General features: G+C 44.9%; 1 protein-coding gene across 1 annotated transcript; it reads left to right on the top strand.

Moving 5' to 3' along the window:
• Positions 1-1,183: 1,183 nt before the first annotated feature.
• Positions 1,184-9,590, top strand: RPL26L1 (ribosomal protein L26 like 1). Its single transcript, XM_027084284.1, has 4 exons — positions 1,184-1,280; positions 1,610-1,786; positions 8,382-8,522; positions 9,271-9,590. Exons 1-4 carry the CDS (start codon positions 1,191-1,193, stop codon positions 9,397-9,399), a joined length of 537 nt encoding a protein of 178 aa, XP_026940085.1. The 5' UTR covers positions 1,184-1,190; the 3' UTR covers positions 9,400-9,590.
• The last annotated feature ends 7,807 nt before the right edge of the window (positions 9,591-17,397 follow it).

Raw genomic sequence — 17,397 nt, 5'->3', positions numbered from 1 at the left:
AAACCCGCAGGCGCGCTAGTCTGCAGAATCCTGGCTGCCCTAGCCGGCTTTTAAAGAAGACTCTCAACGGAGTTAAAAGGGGAGAGAGAGCACAGCTTCAGTTAGCATGGCGCATTGCACGTGTTTACATCAAACACGGAAAGCTTACAGTTTGCGTCATTGGGAGTTAATGGCAAAAGTCTGACTCTGGTGAGGCCTGTCCTTAGGGCTGTCCTGGAGCAAGGCCTCCGCTCTCTTTAGGAATAATAGGTGGCTGTAATTGAGCGCTATGCGCCAGACACTGTTCTAAACACAAGAAACGGATTAACTCATTTAGTCCTCGTAACAACTCTATGAGTCATCTACTTAAGATCATCCCCATTTCACAGATAAGGAGCCAAGGTCCAGCAACGTGAAGAGGCACTTGGGTTCAGGTCTCACTACAACTCCAGCTCTTCTAAAAAGGGCTAGAAGACTGGGGTGAAATTTGTTTGTTTGGTACGCAGGCCTCTCACTGTTGTGGCCTCTCCCGTTGCGGAGCACAGGCTCCGGACGCGCAGGCTCAGCGGCCATGGCTCACGGGCCCAGCCACTCCGCGCCATGTGGGATCTTCCTGGACCGGGGCACGAACCCGTGTCCCCTACATCGGCAGGCGGACTCTCAACCACTGCGCCACCAGGGAAGCTCTGGGGTGAAGTTTTGCAAAGCCAAGTGGTTGGTTTGTAATGATGCTCAAACATGCGTGCGCCTCAAAATCTTTGGTGAGGGGAAGTGCTTGCTCTAAATTCAGAGCCCCAGACCCCGACCTAACGCTGCCTGATTTTGCAGGGCTGTGGTGGAACACAAAAATCTGCATTTTGAACAGGCTCCTCGGTGATTTTGAAGAAGCAAGTTAGCCGATTGCATTTACAGCAATGTTAAATCATGATGTTAAATTACCCCTACCATACGCCTAGACGACCTCTGCGGAGGGTAACGGGCAAAGAGTTTGGGGTAGGAGAGAGACTACTGATAATGTACCTATTAAAAGAACATCAACAAGCCTTTATTGCAGGCCCTACAAAAGTGCCCCTTCTCCCCAGCGGCACGAAGTCACCGGGTTCCAGGCATGACTCCCGGAGCCGCCTAGCGCTCCCGTGGCCCCCGAAAACGAGGCACTGCGATCCCACCCCATGCCGGAGGGGGCGCTATTCAGTTTCGTTCCGATAGGAATGGAGCATTGCTTTCTTTCTGCGCTTGCGCGGCAAGGAAGCCTCACTTCCGGCCTTGCGCGCCCAGGGTCTGAAACCTGCGGTCGCCAGGTAGGTGAGTGCAGGGGCTGCCTGCCTCCCTGGAGGTGTCTCTGCGGGACCCCGAACCGTGCAGTCCGAGCCCTCCTCCCTCAGTTAGCCTCAAGGTCCCAGTGCCACCTTAGGCCCAGATCCGTTTAGTCAAGCATGTGCTCCCCACGCACGCTTTCCCCTGTGTAACACCCAGACCCCTCACATCCTTCGTTTTCCTTCAGTCGCCTTCTTCCGAGGCCACCTCCCTAGAGCCCTTGCGCAGGGATGGGAGAAGTGTCCCGGATGCAGAGAATGCCCCGGTACCCCATTGAGCGTCCCTTCTTTCTCTCCCTTGCCTTTCTTTGCAGACCGTCACCATGAAATTCAACCCCTTCGTGACCTCGGACCGCAGCAAAAACCGCAAACGTCACTTCAATGCCCCCTCCCACGTGCGCAGGAAGATCATGTCGTCTCCACTCTCCAAGGAGCTGCGGCAGAAATACAACGTTCGCTCCATGCCCATCCGCAAGGACGACGAGGTCCAGGTATGTGTCCTCCGGGCTCTAGTTACCCAGCTGCGTGGCGCTCGGGCGCCGCCTTTGCCTGAGAACGTCGAGTGTGCTTGGACGTGGAGGACTGGCAGGTAATGTGAGCCTGCAGATGTGTTAGACCGGAGATGGGGCCCAGAGTCACCAGAGAGCGCCTGTCCAGCCTAATTTAGAGCATTCCAACTCAATTCTTTAATAATAATAATTTGAGAAATATACTGTACCAACCAAGCAAAACTCTTGTTTTCTTATTTTGTTTGCGGAGGCTGCTAGTTTGCCAGGCATTACCCAGGGTGGCTATTTGAACCAGACTTTGCAGGGGAATGTTTTGCAATAAGAGTAGGGTCTTGTTATCATTGAGTTTAGTGGAAGCTGGGCATTTGATGGTGCTGGACTTGGCAGGGAGAATGGAGAAGCAGCAGCAAGTCAGAGGCCTGAAATTGTGAGAGTACGGCCCATGTGAGAAAGTATAAGCCCTCTGTTCTCTGTGACTGGAGCTTAGGATTAGGATGTGTAGTAGCGAGGGGAAGTGAGGGTGAGTAAAATAGACAGGGGCTATGTTCATTCCTTGAGGGAATATTTATTGAGCACTTACCAGGCAGTGTTCCCTAGAACACTAACAGTGCACAGGACCTACAGGCCCCTCTTAAACCCTCAGCACTATTGACTTCTTGGGCTGGATAATTCTTTGGTGTGCTGAGCTCTCCTGTGCACTGTAGGATGTTTAGCAGCATCCCTGGTCTCTCCCCACTAGATGCCAGTAGCACCTCCTCACAGTTATGACAAGCAGAAATATTTCCAGGTGTTGCCCAGTGTCTCTGGGGAGCAAAATCCACCCCTGCCACCCTCCCCCAGTTGAGAACCACTGTTTTAGAGAATGAAGTAAGGGATTTGGTGGATCACCTAAGGCACTGGGACTCTGAAGCTTTGAGGAGGAAAAGACTGGAAGCAGGGGATAAGTTAGGCTGAAATTGTAACAGGAATAGCATAGAAAAAAATAATTCAGAAGTAGGGTTCAACCTCTTCTCTCCTGGATCCTTCCCATCAGGCATGTTCTAGAATGGGGGGGATTGCAAATGCCTCTAGGGTCTAGTTAGGCAAATTAAAGGAAGTGGGCTCTTTTAAGGGAGATAGTCATATACCCTCAGCCCATTGCTGCGCTAGGGAAATGAAGACTCTTCAGTTACGTTCAGTTGTTGTCAGATTCTTCAGTTTTGCAAGAGACCTGGAAAATCTGGATTCTTTACTTTATAGAAACTGCTCTTGGCTGAGATCACCAATAACCTCTTATTTATTTATGTATGTATGTATGTATTTACTTATTGCTGCATTGGGTCTTTGTTGCTGCGTGGGGCTTTCTCTTTCTTGCGGTGCACGGGCTTCGCTTGTTGTGGGGCATGGGCTCTAGGCGCGTGGGCTTCAGTACTTGTGGCACGTGGGCTCACTAGTTGCGGCTCGCGGGGTGTAGAGTGCAGGCTCAGTAGTTGTGGCGCATGGGCTTAGTTGTTCCACAGCATGTGGGATCGTCCCGGACCAGGGCTTGAACCCGTGTCCCCTGAATTGGCGGCAGATTCTTAACCACTGTGCCACCAGGGAAGTCCCCACTGACCTCTTTGTGACTAAATTCAGTGGTCACATCTTGGTCTCACTGTCCTTGACTTTTGTTTTTGTTTTTTTTCTGGCTGCGTTGAGTCTTTGTTGCTGCGTGTGGGCTTTCTCTAGTTGCAGCGAGCGGGGACTACTCTTCATTGTGGTGCACGGGCTTCTCATTGCCGTGGCTTCTCTTGTGGAGCACGGGCTCTCGGTGCGTGGGCTTCAGTAGTTGTAGCACGCGAGCTCAGTAGTTGTGGCTCACGGGCCCTAGAGTGCAGGCTCAGCAGTTGTGGCGCACGGGCTTAGTTGCTCTGCGGCGTGTGGGATCTTCCCGGACCAGGGCTCGAACCCATGTCCCCTGCATTGGCAGGCGGATTCTTAACCACTGCGCCACCAGGGAAGCCCTGTCCTTGACTTTTTCAGCAGCATTTGGCATAGGTTGCTCCACCTTACTTCTTGAAACAGCTTCTCTTTTTAGCTTCTGTGACACTTCAGGCTCACAATTTACTTGCAACTTCCCAGACTCCTTTGCTGGCTATTTCTCCTCTGCCTGCTCCCTAAATGCTGGAGTTTGTCACAGGGCCTGCACCTGGTCTTCCACTGGCTGGCCTACGTGGTCTACCTAGATGGTAATATTTATTCCTAAAGTTTTAAATGTCTGCTCTGTGCTAACACCTTCCTCTTTTACATCCCAGTCCAAACTACTTTTCTGACCACAGAGCTGTAGATCTAACTGCCTGCTGAACATCTGTATTTGGATATCTCACAGACATCTCAAGCTTCTTATGCATGAGATCCTGATATTCCCACTGCCTCTAAAATCTGATTCTCGTCCCATCTTTCACACCTCAGTAAGTGACACTTCTATCTCCCCACTTAGGTATATCATAAACCTTTAAATTATTATTAACTTTCCCTAAACCCTCTCTTCTAATCGATCACTAAGTCTTGTTGATTTTACCTCCAAAATACCTCTTGAATCTGACCACTTCTTTATATTTCCATTTTAGTTCAAAGCATCTGTAGCTTCCACTGTTACTGTAGTCCATTCTCCACAGAGTGGCATTGTTTGCAAATCAGATCCTGCTTAAAACCTATCAGTGGTGCTTGATGTGCTGACGGTAATATCTAAATCTCTGACAAGGCCCTGCGTGAGCCAGTCCAGGTCTAATTCTCTGACCTCATCTCATCTTATTATCCCCCACACGCTCTGTACTTCAAACACATTGGTCTTTTCAGGTCCTTAAATGCACCTAAATCTTTCTCTCTCTGCGTCTTTGTCCAGAATGCTCCCTCTGCCTGGAGTGCTCTTCTCCCCTTTACCTGGCTAACTCCTCCTTTTGCAGGTCTTATATTAATGTCACTTCCTCAGAAAAGCCTTCCCAGATACTTTACTCAGTATTTTAGTGTAGCATCCTTTATTCTTTTTTCATAGCAATGAACACAATTTGAGATCATTTTTTAAAAAAACTGAGGCATAATTTACATACAGTGAAATGCACAGGTGAGTTTTGGCAGATGTAAAACCATGTAGCGTCACCCTAATATGACGTAGACCATTTTTTATCATCTCAGTATCTTCCCATGTGCCCTGTTCCAGTTAGGATTATATATTTGCATGTTTACCTCTCAGCTGCCTACTGCCCGTCAGACTAAGCTCCGTGAGGTCAGAGAACTCTTCTTCTTTGTTACCTGACCTCAGTGCAGAGCCTGGCACACAACAGGGGCACAATCAATATTTATTGAATGGATGAAAACTGTTGACGGGTTGGAATTGGAAGATGAGATAAAGAAAAGGAGGGCAGGGGCTTCCCAGGTGGTACAGTGGTTAAGAATCCACCTGCCAACACAGGAGACACGGGTTCGAGCCCTGGTCCGGGAAGATCCCACATGCCGCGGAGCAGCTAAGCCCATGTACCACAACTACTGAGCCTGCGCTCTAGAGCCTGCGAGCCACAACTACTGAGCCCACGTGTCACAACTACTGAAGCCCATGCGCCTAGAGCCCGTGCTCCGAAACAAGAGAGGCCACTGCAATGGGAAGCCTGTACACCGCAACGAAGAGTAGCTCCCGCTCGCCGCAACTAGAGAAAGATGGTGCGCAGCAACAAAGACCCACCACAGCCAAAAATAAATAAATTAAATAAATAATTTTTTTTAAATGTGTAAAAAAAAAAAAAAGGAGAAGGAGGGCAGGGGAGAAGGAGCTGCCGTTTTTTTAATGCCTGTGGGGTTATGAATGGTTTCCTTTTTAGATATGAAGAAAATGAAACTCAGGTAAAGTAATAAAGAATAATATAGAAAATGAGTGTCTGAACCAGGAATCCAGGTCTCTTAACTCCAAAGGCCATACTGGGTAAGCACTTCTCTGAGCAGGAGAATAAAATCGTCCCAATTAGGTTTGTTAAAACTGCCTTTTCTCTCTTGGGATCTTCTAAGTCTCACCTGCCTCTCTCTGAGCAGTTGACTATGCCTCCTGCTTTACAGAGGAAATTCGAACTATTGTCCAGGATCTTGCACAACTCCCGGCTCCACACCCTCTGGCTTACCTGCAGTTGCACCCCTCCCATCTTCATTCTCTCCTGTTACAGTGAAAGAGAAATCTCTGCTTCTGTGTAAGCTATCCTGCTGCCACTGCATGTGACATCCACCACTCTCTTCTGCCCTCTTGAGATCCTTCTATCCATTATCCCCTTTCTCTACAGTTTCCTTTACCTCTTCCTCCATACTTGTTCCTTCTCATCAGCATTTAAACATATTCATGTTTCCCCCTCTTTAAAAATAGAAAATTATCAAAAAAAAAAATAGAAAATTATCCCTTAACTTCACATCCACGTTGAACATGTGTCCTCTCTCTCATCCTCTTCAGATCCAAGCTCCTTGGGTCAGTCTTTTTTCACCTTCGTCTTCTCACCTCTGGTGAACTCATTGCCTTATCGTAACGGCTTCCATCCCACTGCTCCACCGAAAGCACTGTAGCCATGATCACCAGTGACCAGCTTGTTGTCATCTGTTACTTTATCCTTCTAGCAGTTGACCATCCTAGGGCATTTGACCTTCTTGTCTTGGCTACTCTAACACCACACTTCCTGGTTTGCCATTCTTCCTGGCCACTTCAGTCTCTTTCGTAAGCTCTTCCAAAATGTTGGCTTTTCTTAGATTTCTACATTCCCGTACCACCAGCTCCCTAAGTAAAATCAAGCTTTGAGTTGCCATCTCTTCGGATGACTCGCAGGTCTTTGTCACCAGCCCAGTTGGCCTTCCCGCTCTGTATGGAATTTTCATGTTCCATGCCTCCGGGAAAGGCACATCCATCCATCCAGTTGCCCAGCCAGACTCTGGATGTCATCCTCGCCTCTTCTCCCTCACCTTTCCACAGTCGATTGAGTCTTATCCTGTCTCCCTCCTCGCTGGGTCTAGCGTTTGTCCACTGCTCTTTATCACGGGTGTCCCTTTGACTCCTTTTATTAACACCTTTCTTCAATCAGGATGATACTTAATAGGGGCTTTTTCACCTACTTTTCCCATGTGAGGGTCTCTGGTCACGTAGACTGTGGTGGATCTTCAGTGAGGCATGCATGGCTGTTGTCTTTTCAACCTGAAAATCACCGTGGTGAGTAAGCTGAACAATGTAGGTAGACATTTTAGGAGTATTGAGATTCACCAGTTCTTTACATGTGGTATTTCCTCTGTGCTTATATGGCTACATTTTTAGGGAAACCATAATGTAGTTAGTTTTTGAATAGAATTGGAGCATGAGCTGATTTTTAGTTGCAGAAGTAGCCCACAAGATTTTAATTTAACGTTTTTTTTCTGACTATAAAATATTTGTATTAATTGTAGAAATCTTGAAATTTAGAAGAACATAAATTAAAAAATAGTCATCAGTAATTCTCCTTCCTTCCTAATGGCAACCATTATTGACATTTGGATATATCTTCATCTCATGTTACATGCCATATACATATATGAAGCATATACACGTAAGATTCAGACTATATATATAGCCTTGTATTCTTTTTTCTCTAAAGGTCATATCTTGAGCATTTTCCTTGGTCATAAATTGTTTTTTGAAAACATGGGGTTTTAGATGGTTGCCTGAGAATCTCAATATAATTTTTTTTTAAATTGAAGTATAGTTGATTTACAATGTTGTGTTAGTTTCTGGTGTACAGCAAAGTGATTCAGTTACTAAGTATAATTTCTTTAACCATTCTCTGTTTAGATCTTGAGAGTGATTATATATTTTTTTTATTTTACTTTTTGTAAAAAATTGAGCTATAATTGATGTATAAGACGTATTAGTTTTATTTATTTATTTATTTTTAATATTTATTTTTGGCTGCGCTGGATCTTCGTAGCTGTGTGCGGGCTTTCTCTAGTTGCGGCGAGCGGGGGCTACTCTTCGTTGCAGTGCACGGGCTTCTCATTGTGGTGGCTTCTCTTGTTGTGGAGCATGGGCTCTAGACGCATGGGCTTCAGTAGTTGTGGCACACGGGCCCTAGAGCGCAGGGAGTTCAGTAGTTGTGGCATGTGGGCTTAGTAGTTATGGTGCACAGGCTTAGTTGCTCCACGGCATGTGGGATCTTCCTAGACCAGGAATCGAACCCATGTCCCCTGCACTGGCAGGTGGATTCTTAACCACTGGACCACCAGGGAAGTCCCTAACATGTATTAGTTTTAGATGTACAGCGATTATATTTTTTTACTCTCAGGACTAGTCATGTGATGACCATCTTAGTTCAAGGAATGTTTTGTTCAGGTAAGAGAAGAAAAAAATACAGGCAAAGAATTTCCACCTGACTTAGAATAATACAAAGCAGATTTATACCAAAAAAAAAAAAAAAAAACCCAGCTGATTTTGATTGAATCAAAATTCAAAATTTGACTGAATACAAAAAGTTCTATTTTTAGCCTGTGTGTTCCTGATAATTAGTTTCCTCACTATGATGTTCAAGCATTAGAAATGGGGAGAATTCTCTTTTGTATTTTCTCTCAGGTGGTTCGAGGACACTACAAAGGTCAGCAAATTGGCAAGGTAGTCCAGGTGTACAGAAAGAAATATGTCATCTACATCGAGCGGGTGCAGCGTGAGAAGGCTAATGGCACAACTGTCCACGTGGGCATTCACCCAAGCAAGGTATGGCCTGGGACTGCGCAGTGGTAGTGGGCGTATAGCATAGCATTCCTACTAGAGTTGTTGGCTGTTGGTACTTTCTGCACAGGCGGCCATGGTAAGGACTTCCTTGGGAGGAAGGCTTGGTTGGTTCACTGGCTTAGTGATATCACGAGGGATCCAGTTCCTTTCCCTGTCTGTTTTGTCATCCTTGGTGAAGGCCCCGTCTGCAAGCTGGTAGCAAGAGTGTTCTAGGCATCACTTTCCCACTAGAGAGTGTCCAGAGGGAGAAGAGAGAACACCTCTTCCTTCGGCCCTCACACCCACCTGGTGGAATATGCTGTTCCTCCTTTAACCTCTCATTTTATACGTTATATTGTAGGGTCTCTCCTCCAGAGTTTCAGATCCTTAAGGGCAGAATGGTTGGGTCTCACTCATCTTTATGATCTCTGTATTGCCCAGCAGCTGGTGGGAATGCAGGTATTTTTAAAACAACGCATTTTGCCAGCCAAGGGCAAATTATACTGCTGACGTGGATAGACAAACCATCCATGTGGGTAGTATAATGTTTCACAAGCTAAATAACACTTCGTACCACTAAATTATCTAAATGGTCTTCTAGATCCTCAAGAGTTAGGAGCTGGGCATTGGGTAGCAGAAGAAGGAACCCAAGCTACTGTTGTCGAGGGAAGATCTGCTGGTTATAAGTCCTTTCTCCTTAAAAAAAATATATATATATATTCAATATCTGTTTGTTCTCTCATGCTAACAGGTGGTTATCACCAGGCTAAAACTGGACAAAGATCGGAAAAAAATTCTTGAACGCAAAGCCAAATCTCGACAAGTTGGAAAAGAGAAAGGCAAATATAAGGAAGAACTTATTGAGAAAATGCAGGAATGAATATAACCTTTTGCGCAACCACGGTTTACCTGTAGATTCTTTTGCCTGGTGTGTATTTCTTTGAAACTTTACCAGGTGTCTCTGGAACATTTCATTTCCTTCCTGTTTCGTTATTGATATGTGGCTCTGTATATCTACTTTTGCTGTTTCGATTAATAATTTTATGAATAAAAATTGGACACGTTTTCTTGTTCCAAAACATATTTATTGCCTTTTAGATAAAATCCATCTTACTTTCAGTTCCCCACTGCCAGTCTTTCACATGCTTAATCTACAGGGCAGCACAATATAGCAGCAGTGAGGTTAAGACAGCCCTGCTCCTGCCTGGACCCTCACGCCGATGGAGCAGACAGGACAGGGCTCTGGTCCCTGACGCAGAGGTTGACCCACTCAGTGTAGGTCCGGCTGTGAACTGGCACACACAGAGGCCAGTGCTGCTCAGCACTCACACTCAGGCCTGCCAGTCTGCTCTCTGGCCAGCTTCCTCTCCCTCACACCCCAACCAAACCCAAGGGCATGCAGCTTGCGGACCCAGCTGCCCTGCCCAAGTCTTGACCTTGCTAGTGCTATTTCCATGTGACTGAAATGCCCTCCTCTTTCCCGGGGCTAACTCAGAAAACTGACAGTCTACAGGCAAGACTTGGTTTACAAATAGATTTTGCTTGTCCTTCTGTTGTTTTCATAATTTAAAATTAATTTCCAACATTTAAAACTTATGAGATCACAGAGAAATCCAGATCTTGTGCTTCATCTAGCTGCATGAGGCCCTGATCCTGCACAGCATCGGTTGTGTGGAGCCAGGGTACCCTGTTGTCTACCCCCAGTGGCATCTGAGTTTTAGACTCCAGGTCTAACTTCTAGTCATTCTTTACGATTAGCTTCAGAGCCACATCTAGAATCCTCCCTTGCCCCTGGGATAAATAACCTATTGATTAATGCATTAAACAGCCTTTTATGGCTCTCTAGTAACACAGGGTTTATCTGACACTCTGGTGTTTCTTAATAAATGTTGATTGAATCAGTTATTTCCCATTTTGACTGGTGAAGAAAATGAGTTGAGCTTAATTGTCCAAATCCCAGAGAGCCTAAGAGATAGAGCTGGGATTTGAAACCAGGCCTCGGTGCATCAAAGGACATTCACCTCCCACAGCCATCTGCCTCTGGAGTTCCTCCTGCTCTTAAGTCAGCCCTTTACTGGAGTCTGACAAGAGCCTACACATTTATATGGAACAGAGAAGAATTTACGTGTCTGTAGCAGTAAAAGCATTAGTGCTTAGTGGGAAAAGCATTGTCACCAGTGGTCAAGCTCCAATCCCAGCTCTACCACTGGACAGTCAAAGGCCTTTGAGCAAACAGCTCATCTCTGAGCTTCCATTTTCTCAGAGTAAAAAGATGGTAATACCTTCATTGCCTTCCTGTCTCGTGTTAAATGCAGAAATAAAATGCCATGATCAAATGGGCTATTTCTGAGCACACTTTGATAGTGGGAGTGTATAAATTCTAATATCGCTATTATTGTTCAATTAACTTCTATTTCAAATTCTGACATTCACTTTGCACTCAAAGAAGGAATGATTTTTCACAAAAGATTGCTAAGATCACAAACCACAGAACTCAATATGCATGCTCTGACTGTGGCATTGGTTTAAGAGTAGGCGGAATGATGCTGGCTCCGTAGCCAGACGGATCTTGATTCAAGTCCTGCTGTGGTCTTCAGGCAGCCATTTTTATGACCCTCTGTTTCTCTAGTCTATGTAAGAAGCTGGAAACGCTGATCTTCAAGGCTGAAAATTAAAGTAGCAGTCCACCAGATCCCCCTGATTTTAGGAGTCACGTGGGTGGTTGCTAAAATAGTCTCCACCTCTTGCCTGGAGATTCTGTGATACAGTACGTCTGAAGAGAGAACTCTTCAGGTCTTGTGTGCATCTGTATTTTTCACATGGCCCTTGTATGATGCTTATGACTAGGTAAATTTGGGAAATCGTGGATTAGGATGTATACATACACACAGCACATAAAATAGAGCAGGTGCCCAAAACATGGTGGCTATGTTAGCACACTGAACCGTATGTCTAGGGAGCATAACAAGTAGGTCAACCAGCAAGGGCTGTGGTTTATTTTTCTAATTTGAGGTTTTGTCTTCATTCTCGAACAACACATGTTTCAGGGCCCCAAATTTGCGTAAAAGTCAGATTTCAAACTAGATCATATTTGTAGTAGGATGACATCTTCTGATGCCTGGTCTGGGCCCTAGGCTCCAGCCATTACGCTCACCATGAAACTTAAATTGTATTTCCTAAGAGTTAGATTTGGTTTCTTTTCAGCAACTTTGTTCAATACAAGTGATAGATAAGAGCTTTGAGAGCTGTAATCTCCCCAAGTCACACCAGGCTTTTTATCATCAGCCATGTGAATAATAGTGCATGATCAAGAGTGGGAATTTGACATCAACTGAGAGCTCTAATCCCAGCTCAGTCGGCTTCTAGCTGTGTGACCCTGGGCAAATGGCCAAACCTCTCTGGGCCTCAGGTTTGTCATTTATAAAATGGAGATGAAGAGTACCTACCTCTGGGACTTCCACTGGTGGCGCAGTGGTTAAGAATCTGCCTGCCAACGTAGGGGACATGGGTTTGAGCCTTGGTCTGGGAAGATCCCACATGCTGTGGCGCAACTAAGCCCATGCGCCACAACTACTGAAGACTGCGCGCCTAGAGCCTGTGCTCCGCAGCAAGAGAAGCCACTGCAATGAGAAGCCCGTGCACTGCAATGAAGAGTAGCCCCCGCTTGCCGCAACTAAAGAAAGACGGTGTGCAGCAACGAAGACCCAACGCAGCCAAAAATAAGTAAACAAATTTATTAAGAAGGAAGAAGGAAGGAAGGAGAAAGAGGAAAGAAAAAAGAAAGAAAGAAAGGGAAAGAAAGGAAGACAAGAGTACCTACTTCACAGAGTTGTCAGACTTACTACTTGAGATACTGCGTGTAAAGCACAGAGAACTCAGCAAATGTCAGCTATTGTCTTTCTGAGGAGATTGGCAGTGCGTTTGTCTGAAGGAGCAGAGGGGAAAGTTTTTCTCCAGGGAGTTTGGATAAATGCTGGTTCTTGAACAAAGCAGGAGTGTTTAAAGGCAGCAATATCATGTTTGGGCTGCTGCAGGAAATGGAGACTGCAGAATGCCAGCTGGGTGGGCCTGCTTATCAAGGTTTTGGCCTGGGGGGTTTTAGCATGTTTCCTGGAATGAGTTTGAATTAAGCAGTTTCCTACTGACCTTTTCATCAAATTTGCAGATGTCCATTTACTTGAGTGAGTCCCCTTGTGCTATTTTGGGAAGACTCCAAACTTTTAAACTTCACATAACTGATTCTGAATGTCTGCTTTCATAGTGCACTTGGGTTGAGATGTTCAGCTACAGAGGTTTCCATGTGAGTTGGGTAGGCAAATAAGTAACCAAATCTTCTGGGAACCCGGCAGAACTGTACTAACCAAGAGTCCTTCATACTCTGCTGATGCTACAGACTTTGAGCAGTTCCAATCTGGTAATGGCTTGGGTCTTTGTTCATTGTTCTTTTAAATTAATTTGTTTTTTTTTTTAAGAAGTAATACTTATATATATAGTACAACATAAAAAGGTACAAGATGGGCTTCCCTGGTGGCACAGTGGTTAAGAATCCGCCTGCCAATGCAGGGGACACGGGTTCGAGCCCTGGTCCGGGAAGATCCCACATGCCGCGGAGCAACTAGGGCCGTGTGCCACAACTGCTGAGCCTGCACTCTAGAGCCCACAAGCCACCACTACTGAAGCCCACGTGCCTAGAGCCCATGCTCTGCAGCAGGAGAAGCCACGGCAATGAGATGCTCGCGCACCGCAACGAAGAGTAGCCCCCGCTCGCCGCAACTGGAGAAGGCCCACACTCAGCAACGGAGCCCCAGTGCAGCCAAAAATAAATAAATTAAATAAATTTTTTAAAAAAAGGTACAAAAGGTATACAGTGAAAAGTAAGTTTCCTGGGAATTCCCTGGTGGTCCAGTGGTTAGGACTCCGTACTTCCATTGCAGGGGGCATGGGTTCAATCCTTGGTCAGGGATGGTTGGGGAACTAAGACGATCCCACAAGCCGCTCAGCATGGCCAAAAAAAAAAAATAATAATAAGTTTCCTTTCACACTGACTCTCAGTCACTAAGTTCTCCCCAGAAGCAGTCACCGTTTCCAGTCTTTTGTATACTTCTAGAAATATTCTGTGCATATATGATTGGGTTTTTACTCAAAGTTTGATCCGTAAAGAAGTCTTCATGAGAACAGCAGGTCATCCAAATTTAAATAACTACATGAGGTTGATGTATTGCCTGAACACCATAATTACAATATAAACATGCACCAGTAATAAATAAAATATTCTTTGTCCATCAGAAGTAATTAAATCAACCACATCCTAGCCTATCCCTAGTAGGAGGGCAGCTAATTCTGCAACAGGTGGTTTTTAAAGGTCTCCTGTTAGGCCTTAGATGTCTCTATCTTGTTTAATGTATAGTTTAAGGTTTTTTTGCTTTGTTTTGGTTGACTTACTATTTGAAATAGGAGAGGTAGCATGGCTTCGTGGGAAGAACAGGAGCTACGAAGACCTACATTCAGATGCCAGTTTTGTCACTTAAAACAGCTAGACTTTGGGCAAGTTACAAATCTGAGCCTCTCTCTTTTTTTTTTTTTTTTTTTTTACGCGGGCCTGTCACTGTTGTGGCCTCTCCCGTTGCGGAGCACAGCCTCCGGACACACAGGCTACACGGCCATGGCTCACGGGCCCAGCCGCTCCGCGGCATGTGGGATCTTCCTGGACCAGGGCACGAACCCATGTCCCCTGCATCAGCAGGCGGACTCTCAAGCACTGCGCCATCAGGGAAGCCCTGTAAAATCGATTTAATAACATCTATATTAGGTGTTGTGAGCACTGAATGAGACAGGTAATTCAAAGTACCTTGTTTAATGACTGGCATGTGGCCATCAAGAAATGGTAGCTGCAATTATCAGTGGTGTCTGCCGGCAGTGGCCGTTCCCTACATATGTGCAGAGCAAACAAGTAGTGAATTAGGCTGGAATTTCAGCTTCTCCACTAACTTCCAACGTTCTCAATCAACTTGGAAAGGAGCTTTATGACTTCGTGGCTTTGTAAACCTGCATGCCTGTTTAGGGTTCTTTGGGGTTTGCGTTGTAGTGTTTTATAATCCACTCTTGTTTATTTCATCCTACTGAAGTTGCCTCCGAGAATTTTCCTCTAATTTAAAAATTATTGAGGACCCAAAGACCCTATTTATGAGGGTTATATCTATCGATATAATTTACCATATTAGACATTAAAATTTTAAGATTTATTTTTAAATCATTAAAAAATAATAATAAACCCAAAACATGTTAACAGAAATAACTTTTTTTTTTTTTTTTTGGTACGTGGGCCTCTCATTGTAACCTCTCCCGTTGCGGAGCACAGGCTCCGGGCGCGCAGGCTCAGCAGCTCCGCGGCATGTGGGACCCTCCCGGACCGGGACACAAACCCGTGTCCCCTGCATCGGCAGGCAGACTCTCAACCACTGCACCACCAGGGAAGCCCAGAAATAACATTTTTAAGGAAAATAGCTATCTTTTCCAATACAAAACAAAAAAATGTTGCAAAAAGAGTGACATTGTGTTACATTTTTGCAAAATTCCTTAATGTCTGGTTTAGTAGAAGGCAAATGGATTCTTACAATGCTTCTGCATTCAGTCTGTGGCAATATGATGTTTTGGAAGAGAAGGAAGCAAAGGAAGAAAATTCAACCTCACACAGATTGGTAGTTAGAAAAGAGAGGACTTGGTGGACCCCCTGGGAGAGTCTCAGGGACTCCCCAGCAGTCCTGGGACCGCTGCCCAAAGTCTGGTTTATTTGATGCAGGAGACTTTAAATGCCTTGAAAGCAGAGAATATTTCTTAATTCAGAGGGTCACTGAATCCTAGTTCCCGGCCTTCTCCACAGTTTTCACTTGGAACATGTGATAAAATGTTTTGGACAGACTGACTGATAGAGGGAGCTATTGGCCAATACTAGCCCACAAATATAATACCGAGATTAAAGATTTTTCTCTTTCACAGAGGCTGAAACAGATTTCGACAGAATTGGTGTCTGAACAGCCACATCCCTGTACTCCCCAACATCTGCTTCTCAGAGAGGCTGCCAAGAAGGCAAGGCAAAAGTTAGACGTACCAAGATCAACTTAAAAATATCTGCATTTATTTTTAAAAGGGGAAAAAAATTTACAATAGCCAAAAAAGTGAAAGCAACCCAACTATCCAACCACGGATGAATGGAGAAACAAAACGTGGTATATACATACAGTTGAATATTATTCAGCCTTAAAAAGGATGGAAATTCTGATACATGCTACAACATGGATGAATCTAGAGGACATTATGCTAAGTGAAATAAGCCAGTCACAAAAAGACAAATGTTCTATGATTCCACTTATATCAGGTATCTTGAGTAGTCAAGCTTATAGAAACAGAAAGTAGGATGGTGGTTGCCAGGGGCGGGGGAAGGAGAGAATGGGGATTTGTTTAGTGCGTAGGAAAATGTTCTGGAGATCAGGTGCACAACGGTGTGAATACTTAACACTATTGGACTGTACACTTAAAAGTGGTAAAGAAGGTTAAGTTTTATGTTATGTATATTTATTTTGCCACGATTAGAAATAAGTTTTTAAAAAAAGAAATGGGAAGAAAGAGCAAACTTTTTTCTCTAATTTAGTTCTGGCTGATTTCACCCTTTCTTAACTATTCAATTCAGTTGTACAAGTGTTTATTGAGCACATTCTATGTATAAAGTGCTTCTAAGGAACAAAGATCAGTTAAACAGTGCCCATAATCAAAGAGTTTGCCCTCTAGTAGAGGGTTGGTTAATTTATACACACAAACAAGTAGAAGGCCACAAGACATGCAATAACAGAATGAAAATAGGTCTTGGTGAAGGTGATGCCTGGACTGGAACTTAAGGACAACAGAATTTCTGTAGAGACTGAGTTGTTGCGGGGGGCAGGATGAGCACAAAGGAGACCAACTAGTTTCCTGCCTTGTCCTTCAGGTAAAGGCTTAGAATCGTGTTTCAAGAGATATTAAAGATCTTTGGTCCAATTTCTCATTTAATCCAGGAATCCATTCTAGTTGAATGAAGAAAGAAATCAGGAGACAATTCCAGGTAAGGAAATGTGACGATTGCTGGGAAAACATGGTCCAGGGTAAAGCACATTGGATTGGTTTATAGATTTGCTTTACATCTTGCTTCTGCCTGAGAGCTCTGTCAACCTCTCTGAGAACTGGGTTCCTCTGTTCCAAGGTTGTCACATACTACAATGAACATATGTGAAAATCCTTGGCAAGCATTTGAAACTCATGTTACCTTCTCCTTACTACTCTGGCTAATTTCTACTCCTCTTTCAAGGCTCAGCTCAGGACTGGCTGGGATGGAAAAGTTGTGCACTATGGTCCACTCTATCTTCACACTGCATTGAGTGGCCTGCTCACAAGTCCATCTCACCAGCCTGTGAACTCCCTGAGGGGAGGCAGTGTCTGTTTGATTTCTGTAACCCCCAAACTTGGCACAGTGCACAAGTCATTCAGTAGGTAAGTAGCTAAGAGCACTGGGCTTGAAAATCACACCGTCAAAGGTTAAATCCTGGCTCCGCCACTTAGTAGCTATGTGACTCTGGCCAAGATCCTTAACCTCCTCCCTGGGCCTCAGTTTCTTCAACGGCAAAGTGGGGATAATAATGAAAACGACTTCATAGGCTGTCGTGAGGTGTTTAAAACAAACTCAAACACTTAAAGCTCATGGCCCAGTGCCTGGCACACAGGAATTCTGAACAGAAACTTACTATTAAGTTCTTTATATGTTTGTTGCATAAGATAAAGCTGTAAATACCTACACTCTTTTCTTAAAAGGGTCACCTTCGTATCAGAAAACTTTGCTGAGCCCCTGGTG

This window comes from Aethalodelphis obliquidens, unplaced genomic scaffold (assembly GCF_003676395.1).
Source record: "Aethalodelphis obliquidens isolate GAN/ISIS:26980383/991018 unplaced genomic scaffold, ASM367639v1 scaffold52, whole genome shotgun sequence".
Lineage (NCBI taxonomy): Eukaryota > Metazoa > Chordata > Mammalia > Artiodactyla > Delphinidae > Aethalodelphis > Aethalodelphis obliquidens.
This window is presented reverse-complemented; position numbering and strand designations above follow the sequence as displayed.

What these genes read in the sequence shown, in the direction of transcription:
- RPL26L1 (XM_027084284.1), top strand. Translation starts at nt 1,191, where the DNA reads ATGGAGCATTGCTTTCTTTCTGCGCTTGCGCGGCAAGGAAGCCTCACT. An exon ending in CTGAAACCTGCGGTCGCCAG is followed by an intron (nt 1,281 to 1,609) that starts GTAGGTGAGTGC and finishes CTTTCTTTGCAG; the next exon opens with ACCGTCACCATGAAATTCAA. An exon ending in TGGGCATTCACCCAAGCAAG is followed by an intron (nt 8,523 to 9,270) that starts GTATGGCCTGGG and finishes TCATGCTAACAG; the next exon opens with GTGGTTATCACCAGGCTAAA.